Source organism: Tamandua tetradactyla, chromosome 13 (genome assembly GCF_023851605.1).
Source record: "Tamandua tetradactyla isolate mTamTet1 chromosome 13, mTamTet1.pri, whole genome shotgun sequence".
Taxonomy (NCBI): Eukaryota; Metazoa; Chordata; class Mammalia; order Pilosa; family Myrmecophagidae; genus Tamandua; species Tamandua tetradactyla.
This window is the reverse complement of record NC_135339.1, coordinates 57127239-57148720: the sequence shown is the minus strand read 5'-3', so window position 1 is coordinate 57148720 and position 21482 is coordinate 57127239. Positions and strand designations below refer to the sequence as shown.

General features: G+C 35.9%; 1 protein-coding gene across 7 annotated transcripts in view; it reads right to left on the bottom strand.

Annotated features, from left to right (window-relative positions):
* Nucleotides 1-21482, bottom strand: part of CC2D2B (coiled-coil and C2 domain containing 2B) — a 153673-nt gene that overhangs the window by 110233 nt on the left and 21958 nt on the right. For all 7 annotated transcript variants that reach the window (XR_013161646.1, XM_077125557.1, XM_077125562.1 and 4 more), the window contains 4 exons: nt 18156-18292; nt 17917-18045; nt 11411-11620; nt 6125-6222 (listed from right to left, as the gene is read on the bottom strand). Coding sequence is in view for 6 of the 7 variants with exons in the window: in XM_077125557.1 (XP_076981672.1) it covers nt 6125-6222; nt 11411-11620; nt 17917-18045; nt 18156-18292 (574 nt within the window). In the remaining variant the exon portion in view is untranslated. The remainder of the gene's footprint in view (nt 1-6124; nt 6223-11410; nt 11621-17916; nt 18046-18155; nt 18293-21482) is intronic.

Below are 21482 nucleotides of genomic sequence, written 5' to 3'. Positions count from 1 at the left end.
CTTTTCCTGTGGTATCTTTATTTGGCTTTTGTATTAGGGTGATTTTGGCCTCACAGATTGAGTTCCCTCCTCTTCCATTTTTAGAGGAGTGTTTGAGTAGGACACATGTTAATTCTTCTTGAAATATTTGGTAAAATTCACCAGTGAAGTAACTTGATCCTGAGCTTTTCTTTGTTGGGAGGTTTCTGATTACTGGTTCAATATTCATACTTGTCCTTGGATCCGCTGAGATATCTGTATCTTCTTGATTTAGTGCAGGTAATCTGTTTACAGGAATTTGATTCAGTGCAGGTAATCTGTTTATAGGAATTTGTTCATTTCATCTAGGTTATTTAACTTGTTGGCACAGAGTTGTTCATATTATCCTCACATGATCTTTTTTATTTCTGTGGGGTCAGTAGTAATGTCCCCCACTTTATTCGTAATTTTAGTTTTTTGTGTTCTCTCTTTGTTCCCTTGTCAGTCTTGCTAAAGGTTTTTGGATTTTACTAAGTTTTTCAAAGAACCAACTTTTTGTTTCATTGAATCTATTGTTTCCTTTTTCTTTTCTTTTCTTTTCTTTTTTTTTTTTTTTTGGTGATCTGTTTCATTTATTTCTGCTCTAATCTTTATCCCTTTTCTTCTTCTAACTTTGAGGTTAGTTTGTACTTCTACTTCTAGACCCTTAAGTTGTGAGGTGAAGTCCCTGATCTGATAGCTTCTTGGTTTTTTTTGGTTTTTTTTTTGAGGTTTTTTTTTTTTTTAAATGTAAGTACTTAGAGTTATAAATTTTCCTCTCAGCACTGCCTTTGCTGTATCCTATAAGTTTTGGCAGGTGATAAGTTTTTGTTGTTTTCATTTTCATTTGCCTCAAGACATTTCCCAGTTTTCCTTGTGTTTCCTCTTTAACCCACTGATAGTTTTATGGGTATATTGTTAAATTTCCATATATCTGTGAATTTTCCTGTTATTCCTCTGTTAATGATTTTTAGCTTCATTTCATTGTGTGTGAGAGAAGATACATTGAATGATTTCAGTATTTTTAAATATTGAGACTTGTTCTGTAATCTAATATATGACTATCCTGGAGAATGATACATGTTGGGTAAAGTGTTCTACATGTGTTTGTTAGGTCTACTTGGTTTAAAGTATCATTTCAGACTTTTACATTCTCATTTACCTTCTGTCTAGATGTTCTATTATTGAATGTGGTATACTGAAGTCTCCTACCATCAATGTAGAACTGTCTATTTTTTCCTTCAAACTATTGATATTTGCTTCATATAGTTTGGGGCCTTGCCATTAATACTGTGTGTATGTGTGTGTGCGTGTATATATATATATATACATTCTTAATACATATATATATAGTTGTATGTCTTCTTGGTGATTGTCCCTTTTTCAGCATATAGTTACTTTCTTTGTACCTTGAAACTTTTTTTACTTAGTCTATTTTATATGATATTTATATAGCTTCCCCAGCTCTCTTTTGGTTACTATTCACATGGTATATATACTTTCCCATTCTTTCACTTTCAACCTACTTGTGTTTTTTATTTTAAAGTGAGTCTCTTGTAAATAGCCTATTATTGTGGGTCTCACTTTTTTTTTTAATCCATTCTGCCAATCTTTGTCTTTTGGATGAAGAGTTTAATCCATTTCCATCTAAAATAACTATGATAATGCAGGATTTTCTTCTGCCATTTTCCCTTTGGTCTTTGCAATTCTTATAGCTTTTTCTTTTGTCTCTCAATTCTTCCATTAAAGTCTACTTTCATATTTATTTATTTATTTATTTATTTATTTTTGTACCTTTTTGAGTCCCTTCTCACTTCTTTCTGTCTATATTTTTCATATATTTTCTTTGTGGTTACCATGGTGCTTAAATTTAACAACATAAGTCTGAAACAATCACCTTTGATTTGATATCAACTTAACTTCAATAGCAAATAGTTACACTATTTCTATATCCCTCTGTCAACCCACCTTTTTGTGTACTTGTTGTAAGTTGTATGTTTATGCACTGTATATTCAAAACCATATGCACTGTATATTCAAAACCAGAGGTTAATCACTACTTTTTATATATTTCAATTTTAGAACCCGTAAGAAGTAAAATGTAGAGTTACATATCAGAAATATAATACAGTAATATTGGCATTTATAATTACTCCTATGGTTACTTTTACCATTTTTTATGCTGCTTTGATCCACTATCAAGTGACATTTCTTTTCAGCCTGAAGACTTCCCTTTCCAGATATAAAATTCATGCCTGGCAATTTTCTTTTATTTCGATACTTTAAATATTTCAAACCACTATCTTCTTTTCTCCATTGTTTCTGGGAAGGAATCTTACTGGGACTCCCTTGCATATAACATGTTACTATCTCTCTTGAAGCTTTTAGAACGCTGTCCTTTTCCTTGGCATTAGACTGTTTGATCACCGTATGTCTGGATGGTACTCTTCTAGCTCATCCTGTTTGGGATTCATTGGGATACTTAAATACATATATTCATGCCTTTTGTTAACTTTAGTAAGTTTTCTGCCATTATTCCTTTAAATATTATCTCTGTAACCTTCTATATTTATTCTCCTTCTGGGATTCCTATAATGAATTTATTCATATGCTTGATGCTGTCCCATGCCGGATGTAATTTCAGCCCCGTTCCTCTAGCTCTCTGCCTAGCAACATATTCAAGCTATTCCATTGGACCTTTCTGCTCTCAGCTCACCCAATCCCTCACTGCCACCCCTTAGCCTCCTCACCAATCACGCAGCGCGCCTCCCCTGGCCCCCCCCCCCCCATTTCCGCCACACCACTATATAAAGCTCTGTACTTCCTCTAATAAACGTTCTGGTGCGCACGCCTTGCCAGCTCCTCTAGTTCCCGCGAGTCGTTCTTCGTCTCGCGTGCCCTCCAGACCTTCGAGCCCCCGGGACCGGTCGACTACCGAGTTCCCCCGTCTCGCTGTGAGGAAGACCCCAGGCGGGAGCTAGGGAAAGCTCCTACAGTCCCACAGGTGTCTTTAGCTCTGTTCACTTTTTTTTTTCATCCTTTTTCTCTCTGTTTTCGGCCTGATCATTTCAGTTTGAGTTTACTAATTCTTTCTTCTACCAGCTCCCATCTGCTTGTTAAACCCTCTAGGGAATTCTTCATTTCAGGGACCATGGTCTTTAATCCAGTATTTTTATTCGGTCCCTTTTAAAATTTCTAATAATTGAGATTCTCATATTATTTATTCATTATTTTCCTGATAATTTCAGTTCTTTCTTCTGTTTGCCTTTATCTCCTTGAGTATAATGAGGATCATTCAAGTCTTTGGCATAGGCAAAGTCTGGCCAACTTCACTAATGGTTTCTGGATTTTTATCTTGTTTCTTTAGATGGGTCATTTCCTGTTTCTTTGTCTTATAAATGATTGTTGTACACTGTGCATTTTAATATTTTAAAGTGTTAACTCTGGGATTTAGCCCCTGAATTGTCTCTTAAATTTGCATACAGTTAGTGATAAAACAGAGATTTCTGTAAATGCCAGGAATTAATGAAAACCGATGTAAAAATTATCTTTCACAGTCTTTGAAAATTGGCTCTGTGTTGGCTATTGCTCTCCAGCAGAATTCAACCCTCCTATTAATAAGATTAGCCAAAGCTAAACATAAATTGTAGAGTTGTCTCTGCCTTTTCTGAGTCTGCATCTTGTCCTGGACTGGTGATTGCTCATGGTCTTAGGAATTCCTGTGCTTATAAGAATTCAAATGTTCCCTCTACTCCCTGTGAAATAAACTTCCTCCCCCTCCCATGTGCTCTATACTAAGAATTAAAGCAAGCAATTTTCCACCCCAATCTTCTTTGACTTGTTTCTTACACATCTTTAGCTTTCTGCAAGCTGCTTTTTTGTTTGTAGTGCAAGATCTGGGAGAGCAAACCCAAGACAAGTGTCCTGGTTCAATCTTTTAGGTTGCCACCCAATTGATTCACACCGACTTACAGTTACTCTAGTGTGGGAATAGCAGTTACTCTGCTCCACAGAAGGCGGCCAGGGACCTATAGAGGGAACACAGTGGGAAACACAGCACAGAGAGTGAGGCTGTGTCCAATTTGGGTACAGGACCTTCTCCCACTGTGTTTAAAGCTGTCTTTTCTTAATTTGGTCCTTGCCCAGTTATTACAACCCTTTAAATGTTTCCTGGAATTTTCAGGAAGATTGCTCTGCCACTTTTTGCTAGTTGTTCAAAGATTCTTGGAGAACAACACCTTGGAGCATCTTATGCTGCTATCTTTGGTTAACTACTATTAGTAATTACCTTATTTTCAAGCTTGCCTTTTATTTTTAAATTATATTAAACAAAATTATTTTATTTTTTGTATCTGATAATTAAATTATTTTAAGTTTTTGCTTGTGTGTCAGATTATTTCTGCTGGCTCTTGCTCATGGTGTCTTTGGTTTTGTGGGATGGGAGAAGAGGTTCTGATTTTTTTAACTGTAAATTCATGCTCTTAGAACTTCACATCTGTGAAAAATCTCTGAGCTAGGGTTAAAGTTGCACTCTCCAGAAAGGATATATATTCTCCTTTTAAATTGTCTGGTGCCACTACCAATTTGAGACAATTTTAAATTAAATTCTAAACCTGAGATTTTAGATGACACAGAGTGAATTGAGGCCCTAAATCTTCATAAAGTATGGTTTGTGATAACGAATTCTCAAAGGAGAATTTTTCCTCTTCTTTCTGGTCAAAGACAAGTTTCTTTGTCATCCCCTTATCATTCCTCCTTTCTTAAGACTTACCCCTGTTTACAGTTATCTCCTGTTAGACTTTCCAATTAGGCTAAACTTGGCTTTATCTCTTGCCTTCAACACTCTATAAAGCCATTTGAATGATGGCTCAAAATTACTAGTGTTTAACAAATGCTGTCAGTGTGAAAGCGGACTTTACCTATCCCTAATTTTCCAGGATTCTTCCTTTCACTTTGTTGTAGCTTTTGTAGATTCCTTGCATTCTTGTCATTTCAAAAGTACATTTATAAAGATGTTTTTTGCATTTATCAGACATTTTTAGTTGTTTTCATTGAGAAAGACATTGAGAGACTCTGGTTTGTCATATGCTACAAAAAAAAGCCTATTTATTCATTCATTTAATAAATAGTTATTCGGTGCTTACTACAAGCCAGGCACAATGCTGGCCAAGTGAGAAAAAAGAGACAATGATATGTTCTCTGGGTTCAACAATCTTACAGAGAGTAAATTACTTGATGCAATAAAATGTGTTATGATAGAAGTACACATAAGCTAGAGAATGGTAGTTAATAGCAAGAAAAGACTTCATAGTGTATATGACAATTCAAACCAATACATACATAATAGAAGTCTATTATGTAGCAGGCACTGTTTAGGTGCTGGGAACTGACATTCCAGGAGGGAAAGACAGAACAATTACAAATGTGATGAGTGTAACAAAATGGGAAATACAAAGTACTATATGAGAAAGAAAATTTAACCTAATCTAATGGGCAAATAAAAGCCTTCCTGAGGAAGTAACACAAAATAAAATTTGTAGGCTGATGCAAATTTAGGCAGAAAGTGGGAGAAAGAACATTCCAGAAATAAGACTCCTTAAAACAAAGATAGGAAAGTATTAGATAGCATATATTAATTAAAAGAAGAAACCATAAAGTTCAAGTGAAGAGAGCCTTATCATGAGGCTGGAGAAGTTAAACTGGAGTCAGATTATACAGGACATTACTGATCATGCTATAGCTACCGTAATTTGTCTTGGAGATAAATTAGGGAGCCATTGAGGAAGTTATTATTTTAGAAAGATCAGTGATTTCTGTATGGAGCATGGCTTGAAGTGAGGCATTTAGGAGACTACTTGAGTAGACAGGCTTTGAGATAAACACCTAAAATAAAATAAAATAATAGATATTAAAACTACAACTATTTTCACATGGCACTACTGTGAAAAGTTTTTACACAAAAAAATAGTCCTTAAATACTTTGAAATATTGGAGCCATTTTGTCATTGTCTAAAGAGTAGGGATCTTGTCCTATTATTTTATATCTTTCACAGCAAATGCAGTACTCTGTCTAAAGAAGTTACTTAACATAAATTCTTGATGAAATCACAAATGGCCCAAAACATACCTTATCTGCCAATAATAATCTTGTAAAGATTTTCTGGTCAGTTGATTTATTTCCAAATTTTCATGTGCTAATCTGGTAGCATCAGTCAGTGCTTTAAGCTATAACAAAGAAAACAGCTCTTTTTATCTATTACCATCATCCCAATTCACTGGGAGATCTAGGTGTGTACCACAGAGCACAAGTGTATAACTTTTTGTGTATTATTACCTTGTCTTCTAAAATATATTTCATGTGTTTTGGGGCAGAACTAAGAATAGCTCTCAATATCCGTATAAGCAATAAATACACCTTGAATATACTATGCAATCAGTCTATCAATTAATAGAGGAAATGTGAACAGATCAAGATGGCAGATTGAGCATAGCTATCTATTTTAACTGCCATCTAAAATCCCATCATTACAGAAAAGATATCTACTATTGTTCTGTCTTCATCTATATCCAGAACCATCATCACATCCATATCTATATACCTAAATGTATAACTATGTCTACATTTATAATATATCTCTGTAAAAAAATAAATGCGTAACTTAAGAAAAAAGAAAAAAAAATCAAGAGAACAAGACATACTGTAGAAATTATAAAATAGACAGAGTTATATCCAGAGAGAAACAAAACTGTTGGAAACTGTATCCTAACACATGTTCAGAACAAATCTGTAGCACAGGTAGGATCAGTATGTAGAAACTCAAAGCGTGGAGTCAATGGATACAAACTTTACTGGATGACTTAAGAGAAGACCTAAACAAATGGGAAGACATACTATATTCATGAATGAGGAAAATCAATTTTTATAAAGGTAAAAATTCTTTCACAATTAACATAAAATATATGCAATCTCAATCAAAATGATGATAGGATTTTAAAAATAGAAGTTGACAAACTTCTTCTGAGTTTCATGTGGAGGCTCAAATCTGCATGAGTAGCCAAAATCACCATAAAAAAGAAAAATAATGAGAGAGAAATTACCCTAATACATATCACAATTTAATAATTAAATATAGCGATTTTAACAGGGCAGGACTATACCAATATGCACCAATGTGTGGTAGAATAGATAGTCCTTAAATATATCTATGTAAATATTTGAATCTGGCTTTGGATAAAGATTGTATTGTAAATCAATAAGGAAATGATGATGTTTGTATAGTAAACTAATCATTAAGGGGAAGAAATTGAGTTGAAACCTGACCTCATGCAAAACACAGATATAAACTCTAGATGGAATAAAAGGCTAGAAGTTATATAATATGTATATTATATATTATATATATATATGTTACATACACACACACATATATTAGAGGAATATATAGAATATCTTTAAAACTTGGGTTTCGCAAACAGTATTGGTTGCCTTTGCAACAATAAAATTTTTATGCATTTAAACAACACTTTAATTATTAAGAAATATTAATACTTTTTTTAAGAAGTATTGCAACAATAAATACATTTTTCTTAGCTCGCAGAACACCAATTTTGTGCAATTGCTCAATTGTCTCCCATGTGTTTCAGAAATAAATCTTGATTGGTCTAGCAAGTTTTAGCATTCATTCTTCTTGCCAGTGAATAGCTTAAGTATGATTATGTGGTATAATGGTAGCCAATGAGACATGCAAGGAAATTTGCTGGGGGCTGAGGGGTGAAGGAGAGCAGGCCCTCAAAGTGAGACCTTATGCTGGTAATTGCTGTGTCTTGCTGGCATGGCTTGAACTTGAACTCTGTGACCCTGTGGGCAACTAAGAAAGTCAGCTTACTAAAGATGCCAGAATAAGACAGAAAAGCTAGGCTTGTTGAAGATACTGTTCAGCCACCAAATTTACCAACCTTAGTGCTGCCCTAACTTGGGACTTTTGATAGGTGAGTGTATTAAGCTGGGTTCTCTAGAGAAACAGAATCAACAGGAGATATCTGTAAATATGAGGTTTATAAAGGTGTCTCATGGAACTGTGGGGACTCAAGAGTCCAAAATCTGCAGAGCAGGTTGAGAGTGTGGCAACTCTGATGAAGGAAGGGTCTAGACGAACTCCACAGGAGAGGCTCACTGGCTGAAGAGACAGGAAAAATTCTCTCTTCTCTCTTAAAAGTCTTCAACTGATTGGATCAAATCTAACTGACTGGATACTCTCACTTGTGGAAGATACACCCTTAGTTGATTGTAGATGTAACCAGTCACAGACACAATCAACTAACTGATGATTTAATAAACCAGCCTTCTGGTTTATCAACTAGCCACAAAACATCCTTGCAGTAATGGTTAGGCCAGTGCTTGCCTGACTAGACAACTGGGCACCATCACCTAGCCAAGTTGATACTTGAACCCAACCATCACAATGTGGTAACGCATTTTTCTTTTTATTTAAAACAACTGAGGTGGAATTTTCTGTGAATTGCAACCAAGACACAATTGCACTTGAGTAGAGAAGGTCTCAGGAAGCTTAGGAAGGAAATAACAAATCCTCAAATCCACAAGGGAAAAGACTGGCAGATTTGACCTTATAAAAACTTAAAATGTTTGCCGAAAGATATAAAAAATGAACTTAAAAAACAAGAAACAGAATGGGACATGTCATCATTATATCCCATGATCATGCTTAAGCCATTCACTGGCAAGAAGAATGAATGTTAAAAATAAAACATATTTTAAAGGTATATATATTTTATGGATTTACATCCAGAATATTAAAGATAAAAATGGGCAAATAATATCAAATACTGTCAAGGGCTCTGGGAAGTGGGCTTTACTCTATACTTCCACTGGAAATTCAATAGGCAAACTTTTTTTGGAAAGGCAATTTCATAACTCAAACAAAATTTAAACTGCATATCAGGCAATTTCACTTCTTGGCTATCCTAGAGAAATACTCACATGTGTGCTTAAATAATTACATACAAGGGTGTTTATTGCTTCACTGTATTCATAAACATATGGAATTGACCTAAGTGTCAAATATAGGAAGTGGTTAAATAAACTAAAATACAACTATGTTATGGATCTATGTACAGTGATATTGAAAAACCTCCAAGATACAGCATTAAATGAAAAAAAAACACAAAAAACAAAAACCTACGCAGTTGTCAAATAACATATATGGTAAAATCCAATTGTTTGGGATGTTATGTGGAAGTTTTTCAGGTAGTGAGAATTAAAAAACAGCAGACATCTGAGAATACATGAAACAACTTTTTGTTAGATCAAAGGGTTTGGTGGGGGGAACAGATAATAAGGGCAGCTAAGGGGCCTAGAGCTTACCTAAGTTAGGCTCCCATGAGGGTTAGTGGAGGGAGGAAGGAGAAGAGCATATGTGGATACTGAGCTCTTGCCTTTATTGTGACTCAGAGGGGAGGGTTTTCCCACGAAGATGGGATTGGCAGTTCTAAACTAAACAGTACAAAAAGCAGAAGCAGCAAAGGCCATTTGGAGAAACTAAAGACAGCTGTTATCATCCAAGTATATGAAAAGATAGGCCTTGCAGTTATGGTTATACTCAGGGCAGGGCTAACTGGGGTGTTTGCTCAAAAGAGAAACTTATAACTAAGTCAGTAAGATGATGAGGTAGCAAATACATTTTCTTTTATGTCATCATATCAATTCATGTTAAAAACAATCAAGTTAATATTAAAAACAATCAGGATATATCCATACAGAAATACACAGCAAGAGTAAAGCTGTATTTCAAATCATTAGTTGTAGAATGAAGTTGGACTTTTTACCTTTTGATACTTCTATACTGAATCTTTCCCAATGAGAATGTACTTTTGTATTACCTGCATTTTTTTTAAAGCTAGAGAGAAAATTGTAGCACTCTATAAAGGAGAACATCCTCTCTATTCTTTTATGATATCTGCAACATTCTTCTTTTGTTCTTCATAAAGGCAAGTTCACATTCATATAAAGGAGCATACTGCAGTTTAAAAATTCCTTGGATGACAGTGTGTCTTAAACCACTACAAGCACTTCACACCAAGGACTAAAAGGATTACTGAAGGATGTTGTAAATAATGATCCCAAAATGTTCTTATTTTATGCAGAGAACCATGTTACATGAAAAACAAATCTAGAGTCTTCAAATATATTAATAATATTGTAATGCAATAAATGTGACATTGTTAGAGGGGACTTTAAAGATTATACATACTTTGGGAAAATTATCTATAGAAGTAGAAATCTATAAGTTAAAGCACTTTTCCAATTACCTGCATTACAATTTCAGAGTTGGTTCCTCCATTAATAAAAATGGCAGCACAATCATACTGAAAATAATATTTAGAATTTTCAATACTTGTTTTAGGAAATATTCTGACATTGTTAATGCAAGGCCATCATCTATTAAGCTCTTCTATATAAATCCTACATGAAAATTCCATCAAATGGATTAAAACCTGTGGTTTCTACACTTGTATTTTTTTTTTTTTTTTTTTAACATTTTCTTGTTTTATTGTATTTTGTTTCTCCGTTTTTGTTACATGGGCTGGGGCCGGGAATCGAACCGAGGTCCTCCGGCATAGCAGGCAAGCACTTTGCCCGCTGAGCCACCGCGGCCCGCCCCCACTTGTATTTTTAAAAGCAGTTATATTTAAGAATAATGTCCAGTTTATTGGAATATGTGGGTGATTTCATCAGGCATGAATGTTTAATTGATTACCTTACTAGGTATTTCGTTCAAATGTATTCAATAGCTGAAGGAGACCAATTAAAATACCTTTTCAGAGAGCACACTAGTTAACAAAATACTCATTCATCAGAAAGTGAGCAGAAAGTTTCAATGAGAGGTATAGATTCATAAAAATGATCAGTTGGTATTCCTTCGATTTCTTTTCAGAATTTATGTACGACTTTATGACGTCATTTGATGACTACTTGGATTAGTCATCCACAAACCAAGACCCTTCACATTTGATAAGAGATTCAAGATATCTAATATCATTATCAAAATAGTTCATTCAAGACTTAGAACAGCCACATGGTTCTAAATTGATTAATCACTGGATTATTTGGATTAAATCATTTCATATACTCTTCGGCGTCAAAGAAACAAGAATACCACTGGGATCGGCAAACCATATACAAGGGCTAAATATCCTGCAGGATTTGAGGCTGCCTCCCTGGCAGACAATTACAATTTCTTTCCAGAAATACTGAAATCAAATTATTGTTCAAATTGCTTAAATATTTAAGTGTTAAGGTAAAATGTTCTATGAGAACTTGCTTTTCCTAACAATTTTGTTTTCTCTTTCAATACTAAATCTTCAGCTCTATAAATGTTATGGAAGACATTCTTACCTTCTCATAAAGTAACTGAGGTAACTTCTGTTGCTGCCTGTACTGAAAGCACTCATAAAGTTGCAGCAGCCTAGCACATAATACCTGTTCTTGATTGAAGAGAGGATGATGGCTGAATTGTAAACCCACAATGTTGAGATCTAATTGGTACATTTCCTTTTGACCTTCCATTTTGTTCCTAATAGAACTTTCTAGATCAGGTTTTACTGCCTTTAAACAAAAAATAGGTAAATGTTAATTTAGTTCTATTTTTTTTGAAGTTACAAATAACATTTCCTTATAAAAGTAACATGTTCATTGTAGGAAATTTAAGAGATATAAAAAAGCAAGAAACAATAATTTGTTTCTTCTTCCTTGATATTATGGCATGCAATTTAATAAGATATATTTATATCCCAATATTTTTTTCATTTTGCTATAAGTTGTCATCTCCTCACCAGTGTGTGCAGGAGGAGGCTGGATTTTCAAGTTATATGTGACTGCTTTCATTAGCACACCAGATTGCTCCCAAATTAGCTGATGCTTAAAGACCTTATATTATAAACACCACTTTGAATTTACGTACAAATGCTGTGTTTGAATATGAGTATAATCAGATTTTAGAGGTTTGAGAGGACTGGTTATTTAACATGCGCAGCCTAATTCATGAATGCCTAGCTACTCCCCAAAAGAACGATGACTGCTGCAGCCACCAAAAAAGTTGAGCACTAAGCCCTCTCTCTAGATCATGCCCACCAGTCTGTGTCACTGCTGATACAGCTGCTGTTATATTGCCAGAATTGCTGTGCTGCCCCTGACCTAGTGTGACAGACCCAGAGCTTCTCAAGGACTGCAGGCTGTGATCTGATGTTTACATCTTTATCTCCATACTCTCTCCTGAACTAGGAACTTACCCCACCCTTCTGCATTGGGTTGAAGGGAGGCAGGAGGTGGTTATAAATCTTGCTTTTGTTTTATCCATAGCTGGTATGGACTTTCTGTGTAAGGGTCAACTCAGAGGGAAAAACTCGCACTTGATTCCACCTACTAGTTTTAGTAAATTGATAGTAAATTGGAAAACTAGTGGTTAGCCAGCTAAAAACACCAAGGGAAAAAAATTTTAAGTTTTAAACACCCAAATCATAAATGAACTTATGGAAATCAAAGTTACGAAGTTAGAGATGCCTGTCTTATTAAGAAGTTTCAGTGCTGGTTGAATACCTGTTGCTTACTTGCGTTGGGTTTCTAGTGGAGTGATACAAGCCTCTGCCTTTGATTCTGTTCTAGTCTATACCTGGTGTTTGTGGTGCTCAGAAGCTAGAGGAGGGTAACTGAGATTGCAAAGTATTCTAACAAGTGTCCAAGTAAGTGAGTTTATTTAGATTGGAGAGCAAAAACTAAAGGTGGAGGTGATTGCAGGCTTTTGACATGCTGTTACAGAGGTGATTTACTTTGTGAGCTCTTTATTGTCAAATAAGGAGTGGAAGTTATTAGGAGGCAGATTTTAATTCAATAAGAAAACACAATAAACAATTATAACTGTCCAACACTGGTGGATTTTCTTGGAAGGCAGTAAGCTACATGAGACACTGGTTATGAGCAGGGGTTGACTAAGGAGATAAGAGGACTGGTAGAATCAGGTAAGTGTGTTATAGCAAAAACACAAGATCTAGGCAAAAATGAATCAAAGGGCAGGTTAAAGGACAAAAACATTCAAGCTGGGGTGGAATGTGTAAATCTATGTAAATATAAAAGAGAAGTGCTAGAAGAGGGAGTATAGTGAAACACATAATTAAATGGTCAGGCAAATTAGTCAGCAAATGACAGGCAAATAGGACTTACTAAAGCTGCCAGAATGCAATATACCAGAAACGGATTGGCTTTTACAAAGGGAATTTATTAGGTTTCAAATTTAAAAAGTTCTCAGGCCATGAAAATATCCCAATTAAGACATCAATGATGATACCTGTACTCTGAAGAAATGAAACGGGCATCTGGGACACCTCTGTCAGCTGGAAATCCACATGGCTGGCATCTGCTGGGGTCTTTGGCATCTTGTTTCAAACAGCTTCCCTACGGGCATTTTCTTTCTGCATCTCCAAATGTTTCTGCCTGTGTTAGCTCTGAAGCTTTCTCTAAAATTGTTCCCCAGGGGCTTTTTCTTTCTGCATCTCCAAATGTCTCAGCTGTGTCAGCTCTGAAGCTTTTTCCAAAATGGCTTCCTCTTAAAGGACCCTTGGAAGTGACCCATCTTGATGGGTGGAGACACATCTCCATGGAAACCACCTAATCAAAAGATGTGGGTGGGTCGTATCTCCATGGGAACAACTTAGTCAAAAAGATTCTAATGGGCATATTCCACTCTCTGAACCCCAGAAAGACATGTTCACTCCAGATACAAAATACATTCATTCAATTACAATATCAGAAAGCCTTAAACGATTTCAGATAGAAACAGTACAAAATCTTACCAAAGTCAGCTATAGGCATGGTCTGTCCTGAGGCAAAATCCTCTGGCTGTGGACCTGTGGGACTCAGAACAAGTTATCTGTTTCCAATATAAAAAGGAGGGAGAGACATAGGATACATCTTCCCAATGCCATAGGGGGAAATTAAAAGGAACACAGAGGTCACTGGACCCAAACAGTTCTGAAAAATGAAAGGGCAAACTCCATTGGATTTCAAAGTCTGATAGTCTTTTATCTTCAGGGATTAGGAAGCAGCAGTCCCAGCCTTTTCAACAGCCTACACAGTGGTCCTGCTCTTGTCAAATGCTGGGGTGAGAGAGTTGCTTTTTCATCATCAATTAATATGATCACGTGATTTTTTTCCCTTTCAATTGTTAATGTGCTGTATTACATTGATTGATTTTCTTATGTTGAACTACCCTTGCATTACTGATATAAATCATGATGTATAATTCTTTTAATGTGGCATTGGATTGGATTTGCTAGTATTTTGTTAAAAACTTTGGCATCTATGTTCATTTAGGGAGACTGATCTATAATTTTCCTTTCTTGTATTGCCTTTATCTGATTTTGGCAATAAAGTGATATTAGCTAAATAAAATGAGTTAGGTAGCATTCCCTTTTTCCTCAATTTCCGGAGGAGTTTGAGCAGGACTGGTGTTAGTTCTTTCTGGAATGTTTGATAAAATTCTCCTGTGAAACCATCTAGTCCTGGGCTTTTCTTTGTGCCTTCTTGCTTCCGTGGTGCCTGTTGAGTAGTCCAAAGGCAATCTTGTATGTTTTCCCTTGTATGTAGTAGATTGCTTTTCTCATGCTTTCAGGACTTTCTGTTTTTCTTCAATACCTGACAGGTTGATTAGTATGTGTCTTGAGGTAGGCCTGTTTGGAGTTATTCTATTTGGAGTTCACTGGGCCTCTTTGATTTGCGTATTTATGTCTTTTATAAGGGTTGGGAAGTTTTCCCCAATTATATCTTTAACTAACTTTCCCAGATCTTTACTCTTTTCTTCTCCTTCCAGGTTCCAGGACATCAATGATTCTTATACTTATGTACCTTCAGGACACCAATGATTCTTATATTTATGTACCACTTGTTGTTCTTCATTTCCCTAAGATCCAGTTGCATTTTTTCCATCTTCCTTGTCACTTTTTCTTTTGTGTGCTCTTGTTCAATTTTTCTGTCATCTAGCTCACTTATTCTTCCTTCTGCTTCTTGAATGAAGGTACTGCTGTCTGTACCTCTACTACATTTCAAATTTGGTCTACTGTATCCTTTATTTTTGTGAGATCTGCCATTTTTCTATTTAACTTTCCAAATTCTTTTTTAAGCTCTTCTAGTGTCTTCCTGATATCCTTTCTTTATAAATGTCTTTGAGTAGTTGTTCCATATTCTGTGTTCCCTCTGATATTTTGATTTGGTTGTTTGGCTGTATCATTTCTGCTTAGATCTTCATGTGCTTTGTGATTTTCTGTTATGTTTGGGGCAACTGATTATCCTGACATGGTCATTTCGCAAGTTTATTTCCCTCACTCTTTTAAAGTTTTGTGTTTACTTGGTTTTCACTGAAGGTTTCCTTTTGCACTTGCTTTGTCAATTATTTTCCACCAAATCAAGGTCTATATCTCATGTAGGGGATACAATTCAACTCGTGGGTTGAATTGGCCAGGAAGCATGGGTATTTTAGTGGCAAAATGGCCACCCTCCATGTAGAAGAACCAGGCTCAACTCCCGGCCTATGCACTCCTTGATCCCAGTCATTCTTTCCCTGTACCCTATCTTGCTTCATGAAGCAGGAGAGAACTCACTTCACTCCTTTCTACCTTCTTCTGGAAGTCTGGAATGGCTTTTAAAAATGGAATTCATTAAGTAGCAAGTTCACAGTTCTAAGACTATAAAAATGTCCAAACTAAGGCATCTAGTAAAAGATACCTTGGCTCAAGAGAGGCTGATGGGTCCAAAACACGTTTATCAGCTGGGAAGGCATGTGGCTGGCATCTGCTGGGGTCTTTGGTATCTTGTTTTAAACAGCTTCCCCAGGGGCATTTTCATTCTGATTATCTTGAGCCAACATGGTTCCCTCTTTAAGGATTCTAGTAAGCAACCCACCTTGATTGGGTGGAGACACCTCTCAATGGAAGCCACCTAATCAAAAGGTAAGTGGGTTACATCTCCATGGAAACAACTTAGCAGAAAAAAATCCCACCCAATAATATTGAATGAGGACTAAAGAACATGGCTTTTCTGCAGTACACAACAGTTTCAAATTGCCACAAGGCAGTTTATTAACTCTGCTTCAGTGCTCTTACATTTCTTTCATTCTTGTGAGAAACCCAAAAACAGCTTTGCCTCCAAGGCTAGCTGGCAGAGTAAAATTGTGGAGAAGACAGAAGAAGAGAAATGCAGGCAGAGGCATGTGCACGATATAAAATACAGAATATGATCTATTAAGGATGCTACAAAATGAATTTGAATACTCAGTTTGGAGGTTTGGTTAGGTGATTTTTACATTTATGTCCAATTCTAAGATTCTATGAAATACTGAAATTCTGCTTGGATGAAGCTAGATCAGATGTACGAGAAGAAAATGACTTATTCAACATAGTGGTCTCCAACTTGGGATTCTGGGTGGTTACAAAGTTGTTACTAGGAATCTATTAGCTATTTTTAGTATTTCTTCAAAAATTGAAAAAATTTTTAAATTTTGCCTTTACCATTTATCTTTCATTTGTTTTTTCATTCATTTATACATATGTGCAGTCATTCATTTATCAAACAATCACTGTTTCAATGACCTCTCTTCCCAGGAGCAATGCCCCAGATAATCCGTTAGAATATCTGTTATATTCTAGTTTTTACATTGTGCAAAATGGGGTAAAATAAATTGTTACAAGAAAGTTTAGAAGTTATGCCACATAATGTCAAAGAACATAAGATAAATACCAGTAGTTTTCTCTCCTTCTTTTATTTCTTAAAAAATTCAGTAATGAAGATGGATTTTTAAAGTAACTGAACAGAGAAAAAACAGAAAAGATATTGTAATGATGGGTGTGGGGGTAATGTATAAAATCTTGGTAAAAACATTCCACTCTGAATCAGGATGAAGCATAGACACTGCCAGTCTCTCATGGTGTGACAGGAATCATGCAGAAAGATCTAAGATTATGACAGCCAACTGGTATTTTTCTTTCTAGATTAGACTAGGACCTACTGAAGCTCACAGCTACTGAAGTATTGGGTTCCACTACAGTAACAGAAGCATATTCATTGAGTGTCTGCTACATGCTAGTAATACAGAAATTGTAAAGAAAAAGCACTAATTACAGAAGGCATTTAATTACTAGAGGAGAAGAAGTAAATCACAAGTTTAAACCATCACAGGGAGTAAAGAAAAATTCCTATAGGTATTTAGAGTGGGTACTATTTCCAATGTGCACCTAGTAATAGCCATATTTCCTATATATGAAATGGTTAAGTGAAAGGACAATGAGATTTTTCTATATAGTTTTGATTTAAATTTTCTGCAAGCCAATGTTTATTTTTATAATTATTTCTTCCTAAATATTCTCCTCATTAGGTTAAGGACTACTAATTTTCAAAATGTCCTTTAGAATGCATAAAAATTTATTTATTTGGTTATAATACATATCTCATTTTTGAAAATAAGAAAATACAGAAAAGTATATAGAAGAAAATAAAAACTGTCCTCTTCATGTAATATGTAAAAATAATTAATCTATTTCCCTGCCTTCTTATGTATACACACATATATGAGGTATGTACATATTCATTCATATCTATTCTCAAAAAATTAGGATCACATATATGTCTAATTTTCCATACTGCTTTTTGGTACTTCACATTTATTTTGAGCTTTTCCTCATATCATTAAATATTCCTCAAAAACAATTTTAATGGCTGTTTATTTCATCACAATCTTGTTAATATATTATTAGGCTTAATAATATCTTTAAAGGGTGACTAAACTATAAAAGAAGACAAATTATAATTGCTATTACAATAATTCTATCCATGATTACAAATAAACTGCTGTTGATTACCTTCCTGTAGATGGTCTTCAGTGTTGGATTTGAAGTTCCTTCGCTTATGTTCAGTCTGAAATTCCATGACTGTCTAATAGGTGAAGGTAATGATATTATTTCTCCACTTTCTTCAAACCAGCACTTTCCCTGTTAAAAATACTTAAGAAATATGATAATAATCTCACAAAAAGTAAATGGTACATACTACCAGTAAGTGGTTTAAATCTATGAGTATTCTTGTTATCTGGTGCACTTGCCTCTTCTAGTTTAAGCAGGCGATTTTCCATTTTGTTGCAGGCCTTTCTATATGTTTCTGGCTTTCTCTGAATATAGAATCCTTCATCTTCTAAAATTCGTGGCATCACATTTTTTGGCAGTTTTCGCTGGTCGATCACTTAATAACAAAACCTAGATATTACTTTAAAGTTCAAAATAATAAACTGACAAAACAAGAAGCAAAAATGAACATCATATATCCTACCACTGAAGTGTAGTGAAAGTCTAAATATATATACAGTGAATGAATTCTCTTAACCAAGTATCTTAACTCAGAAACGACATGAAGAGAAAATATAGAAAAACTTCTATAATTTTAGATCAGTATTTTTCATCTATCTAGTACACAAGAAGCTAAAGCCCTGTAATATGACTCACTAAGGGACTTGAATAGTTTACTTGAAAAGAACAAAACCTGGATTTCCAGGAAGATGGCAGAGTAGGGCAGTCTGGATTCACCCCTGCCCCAAAGAACAAGATAGGGGACAGAAAAAAATGAGCAGGATTGCAGTTACCAGGAAACACTGTCAGGGGTGATCCCCACTCCTGATTTGATCTGGTCACATGCCTGGGCCATTTCCACTCGGAGAAGAGAGGGGGAGATCAGAATGGGGAGAGCAGGGTGGGTCTGATTGGATGCAACCCCCTCTGGGGACAGGTGGTAGTGGGTGGCAACTCATGGGGAAGTATGGATCCAAGGGAACTGACCATCCCTCTGCTCCAGCCTGAACCAGCTGCTGGCTGGGGAAACCTCCTTGCATGGCTTCACAGCTGGAGCACTCTTGGGGAGCCTGGAGGCTTGCCTAATCATCTACCATGAAAAGCCGTGTCCCCGGGTGCTGGGAACAGTTGCCTGGCCAGGCACATAAATAGTCATTTGTTGGGTGTGGTGAATGGTGGATCCACTGGGCGCTGCAATCATCTGCTCCCCCGGGCACTATGATTGGCTGCCTGTCCTGCACAGCAGGACCAGCCATCCCACTGCTGCATACTGGGAGCAGCTTCCTGCAAAGTGCACACCATCTTCCCAGTCAGCTGATGCAGACAGGGAAGGGCAGGCCTGAAAGGAGGAGATGCTGCAGGAACACCACCTGCGGAAGAAGCAGTAAGTACAGTATGGCAAACTTCCTATCTGCCTAGTCATTTTTTTTCTAATATATATTTTGCTATATATTTTTTATTATATATTAATTTTTAATTTTAGTTGTACATGTTTTACATATTTATATTTATATTTTTAATCATTTATTATTTTTAAAAAGTTTTCTTTCCCTTCTGTGAGCACCAGTCTGAGTTCATTCCCAATATCCCTTGGGGGTCTCTGTCTGACTTTGGGGCCTACTGCTGCTGAGGTGTGTTTTTTTTCAATGTATATTTTAAATATTCATTCATTCATTTATTTGGTACATGGGCTGGGAATCAAGCCCGGGTCTCCTGTGTAGCAGGCAGGTCTTCTACCACTGAACTCTTATGCGCCACTGCCTAGCTTTTAATAGAATCTCAAGTAGAACCATACCTCCTACATGAGATCCTGGCCTTGGTTTGGTAGGGAATTACTGACAAGCCAAGTATAAAAGGGAACCTTCAAGGCAAAACCAAGTAAACACAAAACATAAGGTGAGTGATGGAAACCAACTTACAAAATACTTATTAAGATGATCAAATGCCTCAAACACAACAGAAAATCACAGTACATGAAGATCCAAGCAGAAATGGCCCAGCCAAATGACCAAATCAAAACAGTGGAGGGGACATAGACTACACAACAACTACTCAAGGATATTTATAGAGAAATGAAGGATATCAGAAAAATATTGGAGGAGCATAAAGAAGAATTTGAAAAATTAAAAAGAAAAATAGCAGTGGACAATGAGGATGATTGAATGTGTAGATAAAAACATTTTTGCATGGGGAAGAACAAATGAATGTCAATATTGCAGGGTGTTGAAAATGGATGGTATATGGGAAAAAGTACAATCAATGCAAGCTAGGATATATAGTCAACAGTAACATTGTAATATGCTTCCCACTGAATGTAACGAACGTATTATGCCAAAAATAAATGTCAACAGGCAGGGGACATAGGGTAGGGGTATGGATTCCTTGTGGAAGAAAAGGAAATGTCTTCATATAGATTATGGTGGTGAAGGCATGTCTATACATTGAGGTTGGATTCTATGATGTGTGAATAAAAATGTTTAAAAATGAACAGAGAGAAGCTCTAGGGAAAATGCAGAGAAAGAGATGTACCTCTTCACTGTTGGTAGGGAAACTGAGAGGTACAGCCCCTTGTAAAGCAGTGTGGTGGTTCCACAGGAGACTAGTGCTGGGGTTGCAATATGATCCTGAAACCCCAATGCTCAGTATATACCTAGAGGAACTGAGTGTGGGAACATGAATGGACATTTTCACATTGGTCTTTATGGCAGCAGTATTCATGATTCACAACGGATGGAGGTAGCCTAAGTGTACAATGACTGAGGAATAGAAACGGGAACTATATACATACACAATGGACAACTGAGCAGTCGCAAGAAGGAATGAAGTTGTGAGGTATGCAACTAGCTGTATGAACCTTAAGGACTGTATGTTGAATGAAATGTCAGGAACAAAAAGATAAATATTACGCCTCAATCATATGGACTAACCATAACATAAAAACTCAGTGAACTGAAGTTGAGAACATGGGTTATCAGATTGGGGTCTATTGTAAAGGATCCTAGATTGCAAGCTCTTACAGCAGTCACATATTCACGAGTTGTAACTGTTATTTCTAAATTCTGAGATACTGAACTGTTTGTATATAACCTGGTTATTCCCAGAAACTTTGGGTATTTATGTGACATCTCAGAGTCAAGAGTTCTGAAGCTATGAAAGTCAGCAGTACCTCATATAAGAACTGTTAAAAATAAGTTGAAAAGCTATCTATCTCTAGATTTAAACTAGAGATATTAATGAAGCTGATCTGGGTAGGACTAAGGTAAATCAGAACACAGGGTAAAGGAAGATAAGGTCCATATTTTAAACATTCACTTCTGTGTGAGACCAAAGGGAGAGATGTTATTCAGTGCAAAATTTATATTTTGGGGTAGTGCATTACCTAATTTAACCACTATGATCAGTTTAGTTGAACAACATAAGTGCATGAAATCATCAATAGGACATGACATCTTGTTGATTTGTACAAGTGAGATCTTGATGATTTGTACAGGTTAGTGTGATGCCCCGATATAACCCAGAATAATTTGGGCAGTGAACAAAAAAGTATTTGCAAATGCCCCTTGAGGGACTGAGAAGAAAGGAGAAAA